This window comes from Pterocles gutturalis, unplaced genomic scaffold, assembly GCF_000699245.1.
Source record: "Pterocles gutturalis isolate BGI_N339 unplaced genomic scaffold, ASM69924v1 scaffold10238, whole genome shotgun sequence".
In the NCBI taxonomy this organism is placed as follows: Eukaryota; Metazoa; Chordata; class Aves; order Pterocliformes; family Pteroclidae; genus Pterocles; species Pterocles gutturalis.
Window position 1 is genome coordinate 27,318 of NW_010125628.1, and position 19,033 is coordinate 46,350.

A 19,033-nucleotide genomic window follows, 5' to 3' on the forward strand; every position below is an offset into this window, starting at 1 on the left:
TGCTAAATTGCTTAAAATCCTGCTTTTGTAGGTCAGATGGAAGACGCTATCAGTTCAGCTGTCCAGTTTGGCAAGAGTCTTATTGACTCTTGGTTTTGTGAAACCCAAATGTGACCTTTGCAAACAAAAGAAACTTTGTGTGTTTGATTTCATGTGTTTAGTTACTCCCAATCATGCTCGCAATAAATGAACAGATGAGGAAAGTTACTAATTTCTTGTTAAAAGCTAGATTGAGAAATGTTTTATTTTCTAAATCTACTTTTGATCTGGAATTTTTTTTAGAAATCTCTTAGAACAAGAACAGAGAAGTGGCTTTAACTTGTAAGTCATGGCTTTCTCAAGTAGAATTGGGGAGCTTTACCTCTCATATGTAGCTTTAAGAGCATACTTATTGGCTGCTCTTGTTTGAGGACAGGCAGTAGGGAGAGTGACAAAGAACTTGAGGTTTTAGATACCTTGCCTAGAGGCCTCCTCCTGAACTGTTGGATTGTGCCAACTAGACTCATAACAGAGTCCTGATTTAAACCTGTCTCAGCTCTGCTGTCGTGATCACATTTCGGTTTCAGCATCAGTGCTTATGTCTCCAGTTGGGAATATGGGATCTGTGTGTTGTCAGTTTAGCATTACAGTGTGTTCTGCTGCTCCACCTCAGCGTTTTTCCTTGCTTCTGCTTAAGAGGGTGGGGAGGGGGATATTTATATTTAAAAATAAATTGATACCTAGTGGCAATTTTGTGTGTCTGTGTACAGAGAGCGTTTGTGTGTGGTTTAGTAACTTGTTTTTCATGTGTTAAATTTGTGCTGATAAGTATGATCGTATGTTAATATTCCAAGATGTTGCTCTAGTAAAAAGACTAGCTTAGTAAAAAGCTGGGAAGTACTCAAATGTGTGGTGTCAGGATTGGACTTGCAATGTCTAGAAGAGATCTCTAGGTGTAGCTCTTTATAAATATATGTGTTTGCTTGCAAGAGGTTTTGACAGCATAAAGAGGCAAAAAGAGAAGTAGCATTACAGTTTCTCACTTCAGGTGGAGTGGAACCCTTGCAATTTGGGCGAGAGTTAGTAAATGACAATGTCACGTGAACCCATGGTGTATATGTCCAAATGCATGACGTAGCTGTTCAGGTACTTGACATATAGCTGTTGTCTCCTTCAATACAACTACTTTAAGGGTAGTGCCAGCTATGACTGAATGTTGTTATTGTGAACTAGAGCCTTCAGACACCACAGTAATAAACAGTTAATTGAATAGAAGCTATTTAAAGCTCAGTATTTTTTTAAATTTATATGTTTTGTACCTCTGTAATACTGTAGTAATGTTCTTTGTAATTTTTGGATGTAAATATAGTAAATCTGTATTGATTACATAGTAGTTTTCGCATATTAAGCTTTACAAATCACATGTTGAAATGCCTGCTGCTTCAATGAGAAAGGAAAAGGAAAAGCCTCTGTGAGGTATGAAAAAATGAACAGAATATTATTGCAGACAGCATATAAAGGTCTTTGATGGAACCCTTAATTCTTCTGTAATCAGATTTTATAATACTGCATGTAAAAAATATGGTGGTTCAAAGGAATTGTTGCTAATCTATAGCGGTGACATCGGTGAGTACAGTGTAGTGCAATTGCAACTCCACTCAACTTATTGAAGCATGAGAGTGCTGTACAAATTATTTTACATTTTAAAATATAAAGAATACCTGTTTCAGGCATCAGTCCTTGTGACAGAAGAAAACAAAATGTAGTCTAGTTAAGACAACACAGTGATAGCAAGTTCAACAGAGGCCTCTGGCTGCAAGAGGCCAGTTTCAAATAGTAAATTTTCATGCTTTGTCTTTGCAAACCTTCCCAATTAAAAACACTTTCACGTCCCTCTGTGCCAAAAAGAAATTCCAAGCTGATCAGACATATTTTATGATGTGTCTCTTTGTCATTTTACACATTTATTTTTTCTGCACACTAAGGAGAACAAATTTCCAAGTTGAGGTCTGTGATGAACAGCATGTTGTATAAGTCTCACTCCTCTTGAGTTAGTGTTTTCCTGCCTTACTGGCAGAGGGGTTTCCTTAATTATTTTATTTTTAGCATTTTTACAGGCTCAGTAGGTCAGGTTGAGTTTCTTTAAACCAACTGGAAATGGATTTGCAAGCCATTCTTGTTTTGAAAGCATGTTAGAAAGTGTCCTTGTTATCAGACTGATTAATGTATAGGTGTGTTTGTGCTTTTCTGAAGTGACAAAAGCAAGAGTGATGTTATCAAGTCTTCCACCCCAGAGGTAGCTTTGCTCTCTGTTAATAAAGAGGAAAGAGCCTTTGCTCTTATTAGATATGAAATTACAGAGCACTCAGTTTCTTTTAACTTCTCTTATCTTTGGTGAAGAGTTTACTCAAACTAAGATTAAGTAGAATTAGTACAGGTGAGAGTCAAATTGCTGCCTTTCATTTTAGAGCTTACGCCAGTTTCTCTTTGTTTTGTTCTTTGTGTCTATCATGATCTAGGATGTTCTCTGTCAGTCTGTTGGTAAAATATGTATCTTCAAAACTGAACAATGAAGCTGACAAGGAATAGCTTTTTTATAATAATGACAGGCTTAATATGCAACATATAATTGCAAAACAAATGAAAAAAGTGCAAGACAAAAAAGATCTGGAAGTTCTTAAAGGCCAAAAGTGAGGCAGTAAATAATTTTGTACTCCATTGCAGTTTTTAAAGCATTAGTTTAAAAGCTTCCCTTTCATTTCTGTGCTCCAAAACACTAATGTTCTATGAGAGAAAGTTATTGCTTGGGCTTTTTTGGATAGTTTGGAAGAAATGTAATCTAACTGATAAGCTGCAACATCTAACTGTTAGCCAGATCTGATGCCTCAATATTGCTCTCTTTGTAAAGCTAACCTTGATAAGAAACTTGCTGGCCTAAATATCTTTTTCTCTTTGTCTCTAAATGTAGAAAGGTTAGGAGGAACCTTAACAGCTTTGTAAATGCTGGTTCTTTTTATACATACCAGACATACTCTGGCATGGGTATGGATAAAAGATTTTTGCAGTGAAATATTAATGCTACTACTTTTGCTTTAGGTAACAGGGAATCCACCCAAGAGACCCCCTGATGCTGTAATTTCTGATGTCACAACAGCTGATCAGGTAAAGTTTTGTATGCTCTAGGTGTGGAAGTGTTTGTTTTGCTTGGAGAAAGGAGTCTTACATGATGTTCACTAATAGTTTAAATTTTCTGATACACCTCGGATATTTATATATGTGTATTTGTGCCTGTATATGTGTGTGTATGTATATATCTGCATATAACGTGAAGCTAAAATTTGTGTTAGGTTGAGTTATGACAGTGTGTTCAATGTACTATGTAAAACATTATTTTCATAAGGCTGATGCAATTTAATAATAATTTATTACAAAATTCTACATAGGAGGAAATAAACTTTTGTATTACATTGTAGTTTAAAAAAAAAAAAGAGGTTCAAAATCTATGAAATTTACAAAAGATGGTGCAAGCAGACATATCACAAAAGAAAAAAAAGTTCAGTGTTGAAAAAGTTGAATTTCTTTATAGTGGTGGTAGTCGGGGAAGCCTGAAATACTGGCAGATGTTTGTCCAGGTATGTTTCTGTCTGGTTCACAGGCATCTACTTTCCATGAGTAAAACCTGATTAAATAAATATACCCTCCTCTGAAGGTTGACATACGCAGGTGTCAGACAAATAAGACTGGAAAGACTAGAGCTACTAGTATTAAGAGGCTGAATAGTATTGTCAAAAGCAACTTAGTCATGTCAGGAGGCTGTGGCTTTTGGAGATGCAATTAAAATGTTGAGCATCAGCTGAACTGTGGTAACTGTGATGTCTGCTGAAGTTCTGAATATGTATGGAGTAATTAAACTTAAGTCTCATCCAGCTGATTCACATGCTTTTGAAGTCCAAGTTACCCCTACCCACTTAAAAAAAAATTAGATCAGCATTTCTTTCTATCACTGATATACTTGCTGTATCCTAAAATTCACAGCATCAGTCTAGGAGGGACAGATGTCTTAATTTTTCAGTGAGTAGGCTTCCCGGGAAGTTGGCAAGGTGAACAAGAAGCAGGGAGCAGTAAGAGAGTATTGTTCCTGGGAGGTGGTTAAATGTAGTGGGAAGTGTTCTCTAGCAGCTGGCACTTCTAGATAAGATACAGCAACCCTAATGGCCCAGGAGTTAGAAGTATTTACTTTGAATGTGGGAATTCTAGTTCAGATTCTCCTCTCTGTGATTATGTTGGAATTGATTCCAGGTCCAATTTTCAGATGACATTTATGATCCCCTTGTTTATTTTATAATCTTAGTTTCTGAGCCTTAAACTCTCACGTCTAGAATTGTTGCTGTGTGTAAAATGCTAAGTTCATGAGGCAAAAGAAGGTGGTAGTGACCCTATAACGTAGAAGTTGGAAAACTTTGCTACTGCAAAACTGGTTTTGGAAATAAAAGAAGTGGCACAGAGTAGCCTCCACACTTTTTTTATTTTGAGATCTACTCTGACAGGTAGATGTATCAAGAGAATTAATCTCCAGTTAGATCTTGGAGGAGCCACGCACTTTGAGAATTGCAGGAAGGCTTATCTGCCAAATCATTCAGTGGCATCAGTGATGATGCCTGTGTATGGGAGGGGGAATGTGTAGAACTTGGGAACTTCATGGGCAAAAAGTCAAGGACAGCTTGGGGAAATGTTATCAAGATTTTACTTTTACATGTCTGTAGAATGACACATAACTGTATAAAATCCTTTTTGAAAATGGAAGCTGGCACACAAATTGCATTGAAGTTTATGATTCTTTTTTTCCTTAAGTGTTTAAATGAAAAAAAGTGTTGGCAGAAATGAATGTTGCCATTCAGTTATGGAAATAGTAGTATGAGACAGCATGAAAGAGTCAGTTTGCAGATGGTGTTTGAGTTAACTTGAACTGTATTAATTTCCAATTATAGTTGTGACATTCACCACTCAGTTTTTGCATTACCACAATTACATTTCTAAACTGCTCCTCATAATTAGCATTTTTCCCCCTTAACTTTTATTGGCGTGATCATGTAGTAAACTTCCTCATAAGTAGACTATCGTGCATATTTTAAAAATGTTTCCAGTGGTGACACCTGTCTTTCACTGAAGTCAGTGACTATGGTTATCTTAAAAGTTATATTCAGTTGTAACTCAACTACACTGGTTTAAGTTTTTTTTCCAAGAGGAAGAATGTTTTTTACATGTTTTCAGACAGGAGGAAGTGCTGCTTAGTGAAGAGGATACTGAGAACAGAGGGCTAATAACCATTTTTACCCTTTACCATGTGTTCAGCAGAGTGGAGAGTACAGCCACCCACAGTTCCTTGAAAAATAATAATGTTATGTCAGTGGCCATTGACAGAACAAATTTGGTTAGTTTTTATCCCTTTCAAACCATTCCTGAGAAATTATTTGAACACCAACCAGTGTTTATGAATGAGTTGCAGTACCATGGTGTAAGCTGCTTAAAGATGAAAAATGGTTAAAAAAAATTTACCAGAACTATCTGACCTTCTAAAAAGGCTTTAAAGCTTAAAATTTGCGTCATGCTGAAAAAGGACATAAAATATTCCTTCTGTGTGTTAATGATTTTTTCAGCAAAGAACTAGTTGGCATTTTTTTCATGTTGCACTGTAGAAATGTGCATGTACTGAGGTATTTTCCTGGCGTGTTCTTTCTCTGTAACCTGAGCTATGCTTTACTACATATACTGCCATAAATCTTTTGAATAAAATAGACCTTTTGACAGAAGATCAAGAAGTCTAGAGGGTATTTGACTATTAGTCATTTAGGAAGAAATTAATCATTCAATTTCAGCCCAGTAGGGAACATTTAATGTAGTTACAGAGCTTCAGTATCGCCAAGCTACTCTTGTCCTGATGGTTTTTTGAACTGAGGCCTTAAATTAATCAATCAAACAGATTTTGCTGAATGGTTCCTAATGGAATTAAGAATCACAGGCAGTGAATGACCTGTATCTCTGGAGAGTTTTGTCTCTGTAGAGTTTTCTTTTCACTTCCTCTCCAAATGCATTGGTTTCTTGGGAATTCATTTTCTGATGACACACAAAAATAAGCTGCATTGAGTATTTTAAGTGAATGATGTGCAAGTGATGCAGGTCACTTGAGGAAGGAAACAAGTAGAGTCTTGAGTTCATTGGGGGCTTTCTGTGGGGTTGTTTTTGTTTGCTTGAGGAAAAACTCACAGCATTCTGATATTGTGTAGTTGCTTCCCAAGAAGTAAATCGTTTTCTGTCTTCAAATATCAGAATTAATATGCAGAGTACACAGAGTTGTGATAATAAATAAACAGTTCAACGGCAGCCCATAAAGTTGAATTTTTCAATAAGTCATTTCAGTTTTAGTATTCTGTGTTTCCTTCTGCTTTCTTCAGAAAGCTACCTGTCCTATCTACCTGTATGGAAGAACTGAAGCTGTAACATGAGGAGTTTACAGGACTTAGGAGTTTTTGTTACTGTCAGCTCATTTCAGTAAAATGTCTAATAATTTTAAGAAATGTTTGCCAGTTGAAAAATACTCTTTCCTTGCAACAGTATCATGTATTTCACTAAGGAATTCTCCCACTTTAAATTCTGACTCTGTATATTTGTAACTTGCATTGATAGGGAGAAATAGACTTGACAAAGAGGTAGAAAAGACCATTTAGATAGATTTTTGGTTCTTTGTGACCAGCTGCGTACGTGCCGCTGTGCCCCTGTAAGTCTCTGCAAAGCAGTGTGATGTGAGCTATCACATGTGAATTTTTACCAGAGCTAGTTTTCCTTGCAACTTGAGTATCTCAAGCACATGATACTTCTGCTCTGTAGATTCCAGGGTCAGGAAAATTAGCTGTCCTTGCTTTCAAGAATTTTTAAATTCTTCGTTATTGCTGATGAAGCTCAGACTGATACTGGTCTGTTGCAGGAACAGTTTTTTGATATCCTGTCACTTTTAAGCTGCTTTCATTTGGAAAATGATGGCCATGTTTTAAATGTTGCAGAGTCTCTGAAAACATAAAATCTCCAAATAAAGCTTACTTTGTTTGTAGTCTTAATCCTGTTTGTATACAATGCTTTATGATACAGTTTTCAGTCATGCAGGCATAAATGGTGTGTTTGTTCCATCTCCTTCAAGAACTCCTTCAACAGGCAAAGAGAGGGCTCTAGGCACGAGCTAAGATAACACTGGAAAACTGACTTCCTATGCCATTTGTTGCAAGTTGTGTTCTGAGAAGGAGTAATGAGAGGAAAATGATCTCATGGTTAGTGACTGGTTGGAGCTGCAGCTCTTTGACAGTGGACTTTCTTTGCTTTTTCTGTAGAATTCTTATGGTCTATGGGCAGCTGTTACCCAGATATGCCAAAGTACTCAGACATGGGTGCTCATTAATCAATGGCTCATAGCAGAGGATGAGACATTGGAAGGTGAAATTTGTGAGTCAGACTAGCAGGAAGGATGTCTGAGCATCACAGGCTGAAACTGAAATTCATAGGAGGTCTGTTCTGAACTTGTACAGTGTATTTCAAACATGTGATGTGCTTTAAAGAATTAGGCCTTCAAATGTTAAATTGGAGAGCTGGAATTGGTTTGTGCTGCTGGCAGTTATGACCTTTTCTGCTGTCTTTTAGTTTCCAGTCTGTAAAGTAAGGATGTTTACAAATGTTTGAGGCATTTTAATTGTACAGAGAGTGTTTAAAGGAGCGGCATATAGCATCTGGTGGTGATTTTTGAGGATGTGATACAGTGAGCAACATTAAAAAAAGCCAGTTTGGGGAATATAATGATTCTTAGTAATTCAGAGATTTTTAGAGAGATTCAGTAAATTCACACCTAGTCTAATCTGATGGGATTTAAAATATATAAACTGTGTAAACCCTTCTGTTCCAGGTAGAGATCAAGCATTGACTGACAGGATGTGAAGAAATTGCTGCTTTTTAGTAGTTTTTTTTATGTAATAGAGTTCTTTTTTTGTTTTCTCTGAAAGAAGAGAAAATAATTGGCACCTGCCATGTTTCAAGTAGTGTCATCAGCATGCTGTGACTCAGACTGCAGGAGTGTCCTTCCCTTCCTGAGTCATCCTCAGTCCTACAGTCTTCTTGCTCATACTGCTGTCCTCTAGCTACCTGAGTTCATTTTTTCACTGTGTCAAGTTTGCCTAAGACTGCAGTTCTTAATGTAACTAGAAACAATTGTGAAGACAAATCTAGTTTGCTGTAAAAGAGTGGACTCTGCAATAAAGAGTTATTAAGAAGACATCTTGGAAGGAAAGAGGTGGATGGGAAACATTTAACAGCCTAATGAATTATTAAAATAAAACCTACTGTAACATGTTTTGTGCCTGTTGTCAACAGGTTCAGAACTATGAGTCAGTGCTTTACTTCGAGAATGATGTGGTAAAGACCCTTACAAGCTTCTGTGTAATTGGGATGTCGATACTTACCTGTGGAAAGTCATCTTTTATTCTACACAGATTTCATTTGTGTTTTCATTTTAAGCATAAGTAAAAATTTGTGTGTGTTTTTAGAGAACATACGTATAGATAGAATAAGTAATCATTAACATTATATGAAAAAAAAGTTGTTTATTTTCAGTTTATGTTTGTTTCCTTGGAGAAATTTTATGCTTATTTTAAACAGATGAGAAGAAAGATGTTATGGGAAGGGGAGTGTTTTGGGTTAAGGTCATTTTTGAATGAGTGCAATAAATCAGATGATGAGAACACGTGCATGGATAGGGAAAATATGGCTACAGGACAAATGTTTTTTTTTCATGTCCTGCTCTGTAGAGATTGTAGTACAGCATTGCTTAAAAACATGTAAATTTAATTTAACTTCAGGGAATAGCACAAGAGAGCCTCCTGAGAGCCTCAGGTGATTTTTTTTTTTTTTTTCTGTTTGTAGCATAAATAATTTGTTTCATGATAGAGAAAATGAAGTGCTGCACTAGGCACAGATATGGAGAGCATGCCAAGAAAAAAGTGCTTAACAGCAAAGGATGATACAAGCAAAAGAAAGGGAAGTGAAGCTATTGCAAGGATTTGTTATGTTTTCCTAATTTGTGTAGAGAACTTGGTATGCAGAGATGATACTCTTGGAACTCTTGAAAGTGTATACTGAGTGAGCATTTGTAATAATAATTACTTTAAGAGTTTGTTGTATGTTACGATGCTAATTTCAAGATTTATACTTCCCCCTTGCCACGCTGGGAAGTTTAAAATAATTTTCTAATCATGACAATTTTGAAAAATAGTGGAGGGCTTGGATTATACTAGAATTTTGTGTGGCAAGAGCATAAAAGAAGAAACGGTACTAGCCTGGCAGTCATTTAGTTTGAACAAGATGCTATTGATTACTGAGAATTTGTTTCCTCCCCTTATTTATGAATGTCTTAGTAAGGGATGCAAACATTGTTACTCCATTTGAAGTTCCGCAAACCAAAGTGCTTTGTTTTTTTGGTTTTTTTTTTGATTAAGAGGGGTACTGCTAAAGGAAAAACTTGTACATTTGCCGTGCTACTGAGAAATGGCTAATGTTCTGTGAAGTCTGTGCCAGAATATATAAGTTGATTTTAAATTTGAAAAACATGTGGTAGGGATAAACAGTAAAGACATTAATAATGTGGGGTGAGGAAGGAGAAAACATCTAGTGCTCTTTTGTACCAGTTATACCTATTCCTGTTTATAGCTGTGTATGTGAAGGTGTTTTAATTGAACATTTTAGTAATTCTTATTCTTGAAGGACTCAAAGGTAGGTAACGAATAAGATGGGGTTTGGATAGTCCAGACCACTGAGAACATATAACTGCAAACCTATGGTAGTCCAGGAAATTACACACTTGTATTTCTTAATTACAGTCTTGTTAAAAAATAGAATCATGTGTGATCCGGATTTCCACAAAATATATTTAGACATTGGAAACTATTTTGAGCAGCATAAGCTATTTTGTTTATTTTCCACATGTGCCTACTTTGAGAAAAATAGTTGGTTATCTGGAGGAACAAATAAACTCCTTTATCTTTCTCTGTGTTTGGTTTCTACCAGTTGCTCTTTCCTAATATCTCTTCCTACCCTTACAGAGATAATTACTTAAAAAAGAAGATACGGCAAATGGGGGTCTTGGATAGTCAAAGAGTAGCTGCTTAATTTTAAGAACAGTGAATTACTTAAGAACAATGCTAAATTTGAGCCCTTGACACATCAGCACGGCTAGCTTAACTGGAAACATTCATTGTTCTTCGTGTAAATCAGAGCTCATTGAAATGTGTACATGAGATTTGTGGCTGTTTTTTCTTCCTGAGATAATTGACTGCTTGCTCTTGAGCTGTTAGGTAAAGTATATGCACATACATGTACGCATATTCGTATGTGCACATATACTTGCTAAAGATAAGCTCTTGGGCAGAGCTCTTTTTCTCCTCAGTTAGAAGGGAAAATATATGAATAGTTGTCTTCCTTTTTCATTAACTTTACCACTGACCTTTATTGCAATCTGCAGGGAAGCCTGAAAAATTGGCACAGACAAGTTGGATATCGCCTTTTCTTTTGTGGTCTGGCAGAACTCCTAAATTGTTAGGAAATGAGACTTGACAGTTTGTGTTATTAATTGGAGAACAATCTAACCATATTATGACTGACTTCAATCTAATGCCCCACATCAATTGACTCTTGTCATCCTTCAAGGATGCATCACTTTTTTTTTTTTTTTTTTTAAATGCTATCACTCAAGACTTCAGGAAATGTCATTATTTGAGAAATATAGAAAGTAGAGCCGACAAGGCTTTAAAACAGTTCTGTTCTTATGTGGAATGTAGTTTATATAATGAAGTAGTACCAAAGACTGTGATAAATGAAAATAAGTTTGTTGGCAGAACTGATTGGCTGCACTAAATCTGAAACAACCTGCTGCGTAACTATTTTATTCAGTTCAGCGTGTTTTCTAGCTGTGACAGGGCCACTCTGGTTGTTAAAAGTACAAAAAGACATGTATCTTCTCAAATATTGATGTGCCAGACTTTTAATTAAATACATTGATCATATTTAATTCTCTGAACCTAATTATTTCCTAAATGCTACATTTATTTTGTTAGCAAAGCACATGAATATTTACTGCAGTAATTTTGAAAAGCGTTTGGTAGAAGTATTGTCTCCAAAGCAGTGCTTATTATCATCCCAAATAAATAGCTAGTTCTTATTGCAGCTTTAGTAAGCAACAGCTGCCTAGCTAGATTTGAGATTTGAGCTTAAAACTGAAATTTGTTTTCTTTTATCATACATAAGTAGAATTTTCCAGTACTACAACTGAATGTTATTTAGTTTGAATTAAAATCTACTGAAACAGCTCCTTTGTGAAAATAGCTTTCAGACAGCTTTTGTAAAAATTCAAATTAAGGGAATAATGAAAGTGAGACCCTAGATTTTAATTTAGTTAAAAAGTGATTTAATTATTTTATTTAGTAATTTCACATCTGGCAATTTTTATTTTCTGTTTCTCAAGAGTGGTGATCTGCTGTTAGATTTTTAGATTCTCTTGAAAGAAAACTCCAGTAATGAAGGGTGATACTCTGCTTTGTAGAATTCTGTCAAGAACTACTCAAAATTATCAGTTTGGTTTGGGTTTTGTTTTTTTGTTCGTTTGTTTGTTTTGTTTGTTTGTTTTTCGTTTTTTGTTTTTGTTTTGGTTTTTTTGTTTGTTTTTTTTTTTTAAAGCAACTAAACTATTCCTCACTAAAAGTCTCTTTCATAGTGTTATAACTTTGATATTGGTGGCATTAAGGCCTTAGACAGCTCTTAGCAAAGAAGCCAGTGGTACATCGGAGTTGCTTGTCTCTGCCTTTTGACAGTGAAAGCACAGTTTTAACAATTATTCAGGGGAAGAGTGGAGACGTAAAGACACAGCAAGTCAGAAGAGCAGCATGCACATGTTCTTCCCTGCGCCCCTGTTGCTGTGGGTTTTTTATGTGTGCAAGTGTGGTGCCACTCTTGGTTCCCCATTCTTCTATTTCTGTGAAAATTGAGATAAAAGAGAATAAGTGAAAGGAGCAGGTACTCGCCATGGATGGTAATTGTTAGCCTGTTTCCCGCTGTCTCTTCCCACTCATCACTTCATTCCATCTGCCTTAGTGGTGTAGTAGAGTGTAAATATTTACATCATCTCAGTTTGCTTTCATGTTCCACCCCCAACCAGCACTGTGTGCTTCACCACACCCTCCTTAGGCCCCCACATAGAATGGCCTCTGTGGCGTAGGATCACTTGTCAGTCCATTTGGCTTGCCCTTTTAGACTTGATTTGGCTTGTAGATTGCTACCCAAGAGTCCTAGCACTGGCGGATACTGCCTTTAGGAGATCCTTGACTTTATTCTTCTCACCAGGTGAGATATCTTAGCTGTTTCTGCTTCTACTATAAAATTAATTCAGGTTATCTGTTCTTTCAGCAAAGTATTTGCCCTCTCCTTTGTCCCTTTTGGAAGGTCAAACTCAGACTCATCTGAACTGTACTCTTGACATTAGTATGAAATTTATAGTCTTTACTGTTTTCCTAAGAATTTATAGGATCAATTAGAAGAAAATTACAAAAATAAGTTATAATAAATTTATGTTTTGGGCAAAAGTAGAATTACAGTTAGAAATTCCAGATCCAGTGATGCTGTCTTACTGATACATCTTTGTTTTAAAAAGGAAAAGTGTTTTAAAAAGAGTAAACAACAGTGTAAGTAGCCATGGAGAAGGATTAGTTTAGTACTTGCCTTTCTAAGAATTGCATGCTTAAGCTATGGTGCAGTTTGAGATTTTCTTCTTGCCCTTTTTAGTGAATGTATCCAACTCTTACTCACAAAAGCAGTGACAAGCTCTTCTACATTCCATCGTAACTGAGGCTCAAAACACTTGTGGTATTGATGAAGGCTACCAGGACATATAATGGAGAATTAGACCTTAGTGTGAAAGCTGTATATACTTGAAGAACTGGACCTGAATATTAACAGATTAAAACAAGTGGATTATGGATTAAAATGAAAATATGAGTTCAGAACCTCTTCATTTACACTGTCCTTTGCTTGAGATTTGATAGAGGAAATGGTGTTAGACATATATGAGAAAATGTTTTCTTTGGCAAATATTTATTTTTTTATTTTCTTTCCCTTGGAGAAATCTGTTATCTTCTTTCCTCCAAACAGAATTTAGTGCAGTTTACCCTAATTTGAATAAACAGATATAATTTTTTTACAATCCCAGTCCAGAATGCTGGAAGAAAATGTTTAGGGATAAGGAGTTCCAAAGGCCAGTGATGTGCTCAATTAAAATAAAACTTGTTTTTAATTTAAAAGTTCATTTCAATTAAATTAATGTTCAATTTGCATATGCCATCATATAAAACTAGTAAATTCTTGAAATTTCCCTAGCGAAATTAATGTGATGTACTTATTTTCTCTGTACTTCTGGGAATGTCGTACTAGAGAGTGCTCCACCATCATTTAGTCACTGGATTTTTCTGGAATCTGATCACAAGGGAATACGTTTTTAGTCCAGAGGGGCGCACAGGTCAGCTTTTCATGCCTTTCACATTATGGACTCCTGGATGCTGTACACATACAGCAAATAAAGGATTTGATAATGAAAATGCTAAGGTCACACAGAGACAGAAAACTGAAGTACAGTAGCCATATTCTTCATAATTTCTTGGGTTTATTCACATTCACAGTATATACAGTACACTAAATCTGTATTTCTCTACTTTTTACTGGTAAAAGAGAATATTTAGCATGAAGCAAAAGTCTTTCAGAAAGTGTGGCATGTTACTTTGTGGGTTTGTTTGTTTGTAATATTGAGACCAGCTACCTGTGAAGCTGCTAGGAGAGAAGGGTATCACCGTTAGTTATCATGTTACTCCTAAAAGGGAAGGATAAGGATATTTCTGATCTCTGTAAGATGAATTTAAAAAGCATGGTAGTGTGTGTGTGTTTAAAAAAAAAAGTCATTTTTTTTTTTTAAATTGTGAATGAATCTGTCATGGGAGAAGGCTCTTTAAAATTACACTTCAAACTAAAGAACCTATGGACAATTTGTAGGAAACTTCGCTGTTTCCAAATTTTAGTGGAGCTGGATCTGTATGTCAGCAGACTAGGTTTTTTTTTCCCTTCCGTTAAGCAATTGTATTATTTTCTTATGTACCAAGAACACATACAGTTCTTGGCATGTTTCCCTGGAAGCTTGGCAGTTTGTTTACAGAATAACATTTAATTTCTATTTTACTTGCTTTGTTGTAGAGTATGGTATCTAAGGACGAGTAGAATAGATTGTGATAAGTTTATCTATCATAAGTTTTTGAGTGACTCCTTGTTTCTGCCAAGCACAGCTAGCCTCCCATTTTTTTCTGTTTCTGCAGGCTGCCTTATATCGGCTGAGTGGGGATTGGAATCCTTTACATGTTGATCCAAGTTTTGCTGCTCTTGGAGGTAAGATGAGGGATACTATTGTATCAATATTTGGATGAATTATGATGTAAAGGTATTTTTAATCTTTTTTTCACTTAGTACATCTTTAACGAGCTATTGTCAACCATTAGATGTCTCTAAGTGCTATGGCACTTTAGAGCACTGCTTCTTGTAGCTAGGAATGCGGAATGATGCTTGGGCTTCACCTGCAATGGAAACCTGCCTCCTCCACAGTTTTCCTTCTAGAGCTTATTTGTTGCCACTATTGCACCTTTACAATCCCTGTTTCATAAGCAAAACTAATGGACTATCAAAAGCTTCAGAAGGACTTAACTGAATTCTTTGTTAGGTAGTTATTTCCACCTAAATAATCTTGAGATTATGTTGGTCTCGGTGGAATTTTTTGTGCTTTTGTATAGTCTTCCCAATCCCAGTAAATCTCAGGAGGGCAGGAGAGGGGGAGTTTGTTAGCACTTATTTCCCATAAAATTGCTTAACTTCACCCCTTGCTAGCAGTATCTTTTTCATTTACGTAATGCTACATGCTAAAGCAACAGACCATAGGCTGTATCAACCAATTCTTGCAGAGATGTAATTACTAACAAAGACTCTGTTTTCTTAAATTTCTGTTGTAAAGATATTTTTTGGAGTTTTTTCAGGCCTTGCTAGTAGTATAGTGTGATTATTCAAGGGAGACAATTTGATTTACTTATTTTCCTGAATATGTATGCTGTCATAAAAAATTTCACATGAAGATAGTGCTGTGTAATAATTAGTCTGCAGTTTTCTGGTGACTTCTTTTTAATATAGAAGTATCATTGTATGGTGGTCTTGACAAGATAAATCGAGCAAAGCTATGCTTCCTTGTTCAGATCACGCTTCAGACACTTTCACAAATCGTCTCTTTTCATAAATACATACTAATTGTTTGGTTAACTCTGTTTTGTATAATTTAATGTAAGTTTGTGTTAATAAATAATGATAATCAAATATCAGAGTCCATAAGGAGATTTCCCTGGTTTATTAAACCATTCTGTTTGTTTGTTCATCTGATAATTTTGGATCAACATTTAGATGGAATCACCCAATCCCTCTTGAAAGTGCTGGAGGAGAAAAGCACATGTTTATAATTGAAACCCCAGTGTTTAAAATAGTAATGATAATCCTATTAAAACTTTACAAAAGAAGAGGAGTGGAAATCTTCTGCCTGCTCACACAAAGAGCACTAGCATTTAGACTCAGTGAAAAATGAAATTAAATCTGTAGGTGAAGTAGTCTTGCTGTCTGAATAGAAAACTGACACACTAAATCTCAGAACTGTATCAGTCACCTACTGAAATACCTATACTTAAATGTAGGTTTAAACAAAGAAGAAAATGACTGTAGATGTATTCCACAATTTTTTTTTCTAGTTATGCAAAAGCTCTTTTCTTTGGGTATATTCACACACTTTCCAGTCTTTAATCTATGTAAATGTTCTCTTTGACTGGCTCTCACCAGGGTACACTGGAAGCAAGCATTCAGCATAATACACTCAGGTCAATTTCAGGATTATTGCTAAACCTTCCTGTGGGTAACGTTTCAGAGGAGGTATACTACCTGAAAATACATGTTTATATTCTTGTGCCTTTATTCCTGTAGCTTGTGAGTATTTCCAAGTTATTAGAAAGGGAAAGCAACATTTCCTTTGTTTTCATTTTAGTTTAGATAAAAAGTAACTTGATTGCCTTATGGATTTTTCTTTGAGTATGCATGAGTTTTATAAAGAAAATACTGGGGAGGACATGACCATATATGTCTGTCTGTTTCTGAGTTCTGAAAATAGTGGTGGTTTTTGGTTCTTTCATGGTGAATTGAGCTAAGCTTTTAAAGAGATAAATGTCATTATACCATTTTGTATGAGAGATACTGAATACTGATATTGTAACAATAATGCCAGTAGTCTGTTTTAAAATTGATGGCATGGTATCTCTCAGCTTTAAGAACTACTCTGTGCACAGTGTACAAAAAAGGGAGTGCTATTAAAAGTATGCATATTCAGATATTTTACAGGAAAGAAGTGGCAGAATGATCAGAGTGGAATACTTAGAGCAAGAAAGCAGACTCATTTTCCTTTTAGCCTGTCCTTCTGTCACATCTCCGCTTCTAACCTAATGAGTCAAAATTTCTGTTTCTGATCCTTACTCCTACTAGTCTTGTTCTCCCTTTGGGCCATGACTCAGAATTCCCATCTTTCCTGGCACTGAGTCCTAGTGGCTTTTTGTCTCTGTCTTGAAGGTGGTTTCTTCTTCTTTTACATCTTCTGATTCTCTACAGTCTAGGCTTCCTTTGTTTGTTTGGTTTTGCTTTTGCTTTCTTTCCTCTCAGCTGTTGTGCCTTGTAACAACTTTTCACCCTCTGTAGATGCTGTGAGGAGCTGTTCAGAGCTTAGGAAGAACAGGCTCTGACAGCAGAGTGGCAGATGAGTTCCAGGCAAAGCAACTGGTTTCAGAGCCAAAGCTGGACAGACGTGTCTTGAATCTGTGGGCTGTTGCCAGTGTGATCAATTACTGTTCATGTGCCCTGTCTGGTCAGAGCAACCTGTTAAGGGATCAGGATATAGTCAGTACAAGAAGCATCTTTGAAACTTTACTGTTGCACTTTAGCAAATCTCATGTCAGTTTTCAAAGGTTTATTTTGTCAGACTTTGTCAGGGCTGGAAAAAGGTTGAGTGCTAATATGAAGTATATGAACCTCTGCCAAAGTTCAGTTCTGCTCCAAAGCATAGAAGTGCGAACAACCCTGACCAAAAATGTCAGTATAAGCAAAACACTGTAAATCTTTTTTCCTCTTCTTTTTTCTTTTTTTTTCTTTTTTTTTCTTTTTTTTTTTTTTTTTTTTTTTGGTTAGATGTGGTCAAAATGCCTGAAATCTTTTCTTTATTTAGAAGTGAAAAAAAACCTGAAAAGTTAATCCTAAAGTGTGCACCATATTTGAAAATTTTTGGCAATTGTAAACAGGAATTAAAACTGAGAAGCATCAAATAATCTCGGTATCACCACTCCTTAATCATTACAATACCTCTTACCCTTGATATGCATACTTTCATGTAACTATGTATCTGTTGTGCTTATGCACACAGCCGATCTCCTTATTTTTCATTTTATCGCCTCCAGAGACAGGGCCTAAGACTATGCAAGACTTGTGAGTCTTACATAGCAGAGGCATTGTTGGAGCACCATTCCTCAGAGAGCATTTTCCTTTGCCTCTAAGTAGAGGAAACAATAAATGGTAAGACACTTTTTCAGCGAGATAGGTTAGGTTAAAAGAAAAGGATTAAGACCATTATTGGAGGAAAATACTGTGAATAAAATACAGATATTTGTAGAAGCAACATGCAAACTTGTAATATTACAAATGCTAAAATGTTACTTTTTGAAATAGGATTTAAGAAGCCTATACTTCATGGACTATGCTCCTTTGGATTTGCTGCTAGAAATGTTTTGAAGCAATTTGCAAATAATGATGTGAACAGATTCAGAGCAATCAAGGTCTGTGTGTTCATTCTTTGCAGTTATTTTCTTGGTTTTTTTCTGGTTTTAGTGACAAAAAAAATCTTAGGATGGGAAAAGGCTTTTGCACTGTCTTAACTGCCACAATTGCTTTTACATATTGGTGCATGAATTTTAACGACCCTATCTAGCATTTTTGCCTAAATATTTAGGCTTTCTCCATTGCTAGGTTACTGATTTTTCTCTTTGCTTTTTCTCACATCAATAGTGTGTATGCTTTAAGTTTTGCTTGTACATATTACACCCTCACTTTTTTTTCTTTTTTTTTTTCCTTAGGTTCGCTTTGCAAAACCAGTCTTTCCAGGTCAAACTTTACAAACAGAAATGTGGAAGGAAGGAAATAGAATCCATTTTCAGACCAAGGTCAGAACATACTCACCATGGTAGGCTTTAGAGAAAGATGTGTTCGTTAAAAGACTGGGGGTATGAAGGGAAGCAAAAAAAGTGGCTTATCAAGCACACCATTAAAGAAGGTTTTGTAAGGAAATTAAGTGAATAGAACTAAATAAAAACAAAAAAAGGACATAGCCTGACACAGAAAGATTTAGACTACTAAGATTTAGACTATTTCAGTATTGACAGAGAAATAATAATGGAAGTTCTCAGTAAATGGAGTTTATCCTACCAATCTTGAGTAATTTTTACCCAGACAAAGAGAAATGAAATCATGCATGTTACACTTCAGCTTCCAGTGCTCACAGTCTTTAATTCTTTTTCCAAATTGTCATGGTTCTGAACCCCTGGCTGGCAGACAAACACCACAACCACTCACTCACCCTTAGCCTAGGACTCAACCTGAGGTTTAGGGTTGAGACCCAAATTGGGCAATGTTATATTCTATAGCATGCATGACATGCCCATTTTATAGATGAGGATCTGTCTGGAAGTTTTCTCTCTCTCTCTTGGAGCCGCCTCTCTCTGGGTCTCTGCTCTCTTGGGATCATCTCGCTCTCTCGTTCACCTCTCAGTCTCTCAGATGCTTGGGTTCTTATCTTTTTTTCTGGGATTGTAGTTTT

General features: G+C 36.0%; 1 protein-coding gene across 1 annotated transcript in view; it reads left to right on the forward strand.

The window, feature by feature from the left end:
• Positions 1-18,400, forward strand: part of HSD17B4 (hydroxysteroid (17-beta) dehydrogenase 4) — a gene marked incomplete at its 3' end in the record, with an annotated part of 43,654 nt that extends 25,254 nt beyond the window's left edge. The window contains exons 17-20 of the mRNA XM_010078640.1: positions 3,076-3,141; positions 14,418-14,487; positions 17,890-17,996; positions 18,294-18,400. Coding sequence (XP_010076942.1) covers positions 3,076-3,141; positions 14,418-14,487; positions 17,890-17,996; positions 18,294-18,400 — 350 coding nt within the window. The remainder of the gene's footprint in view (positions 1-3,075; positions 3,142-14,417; positions 14,488-17,889; positions 17,997-18,293) is intronic.
• Between the last annotated feature and the right edge of the window lie 633 nt (positions 18,401-19,033).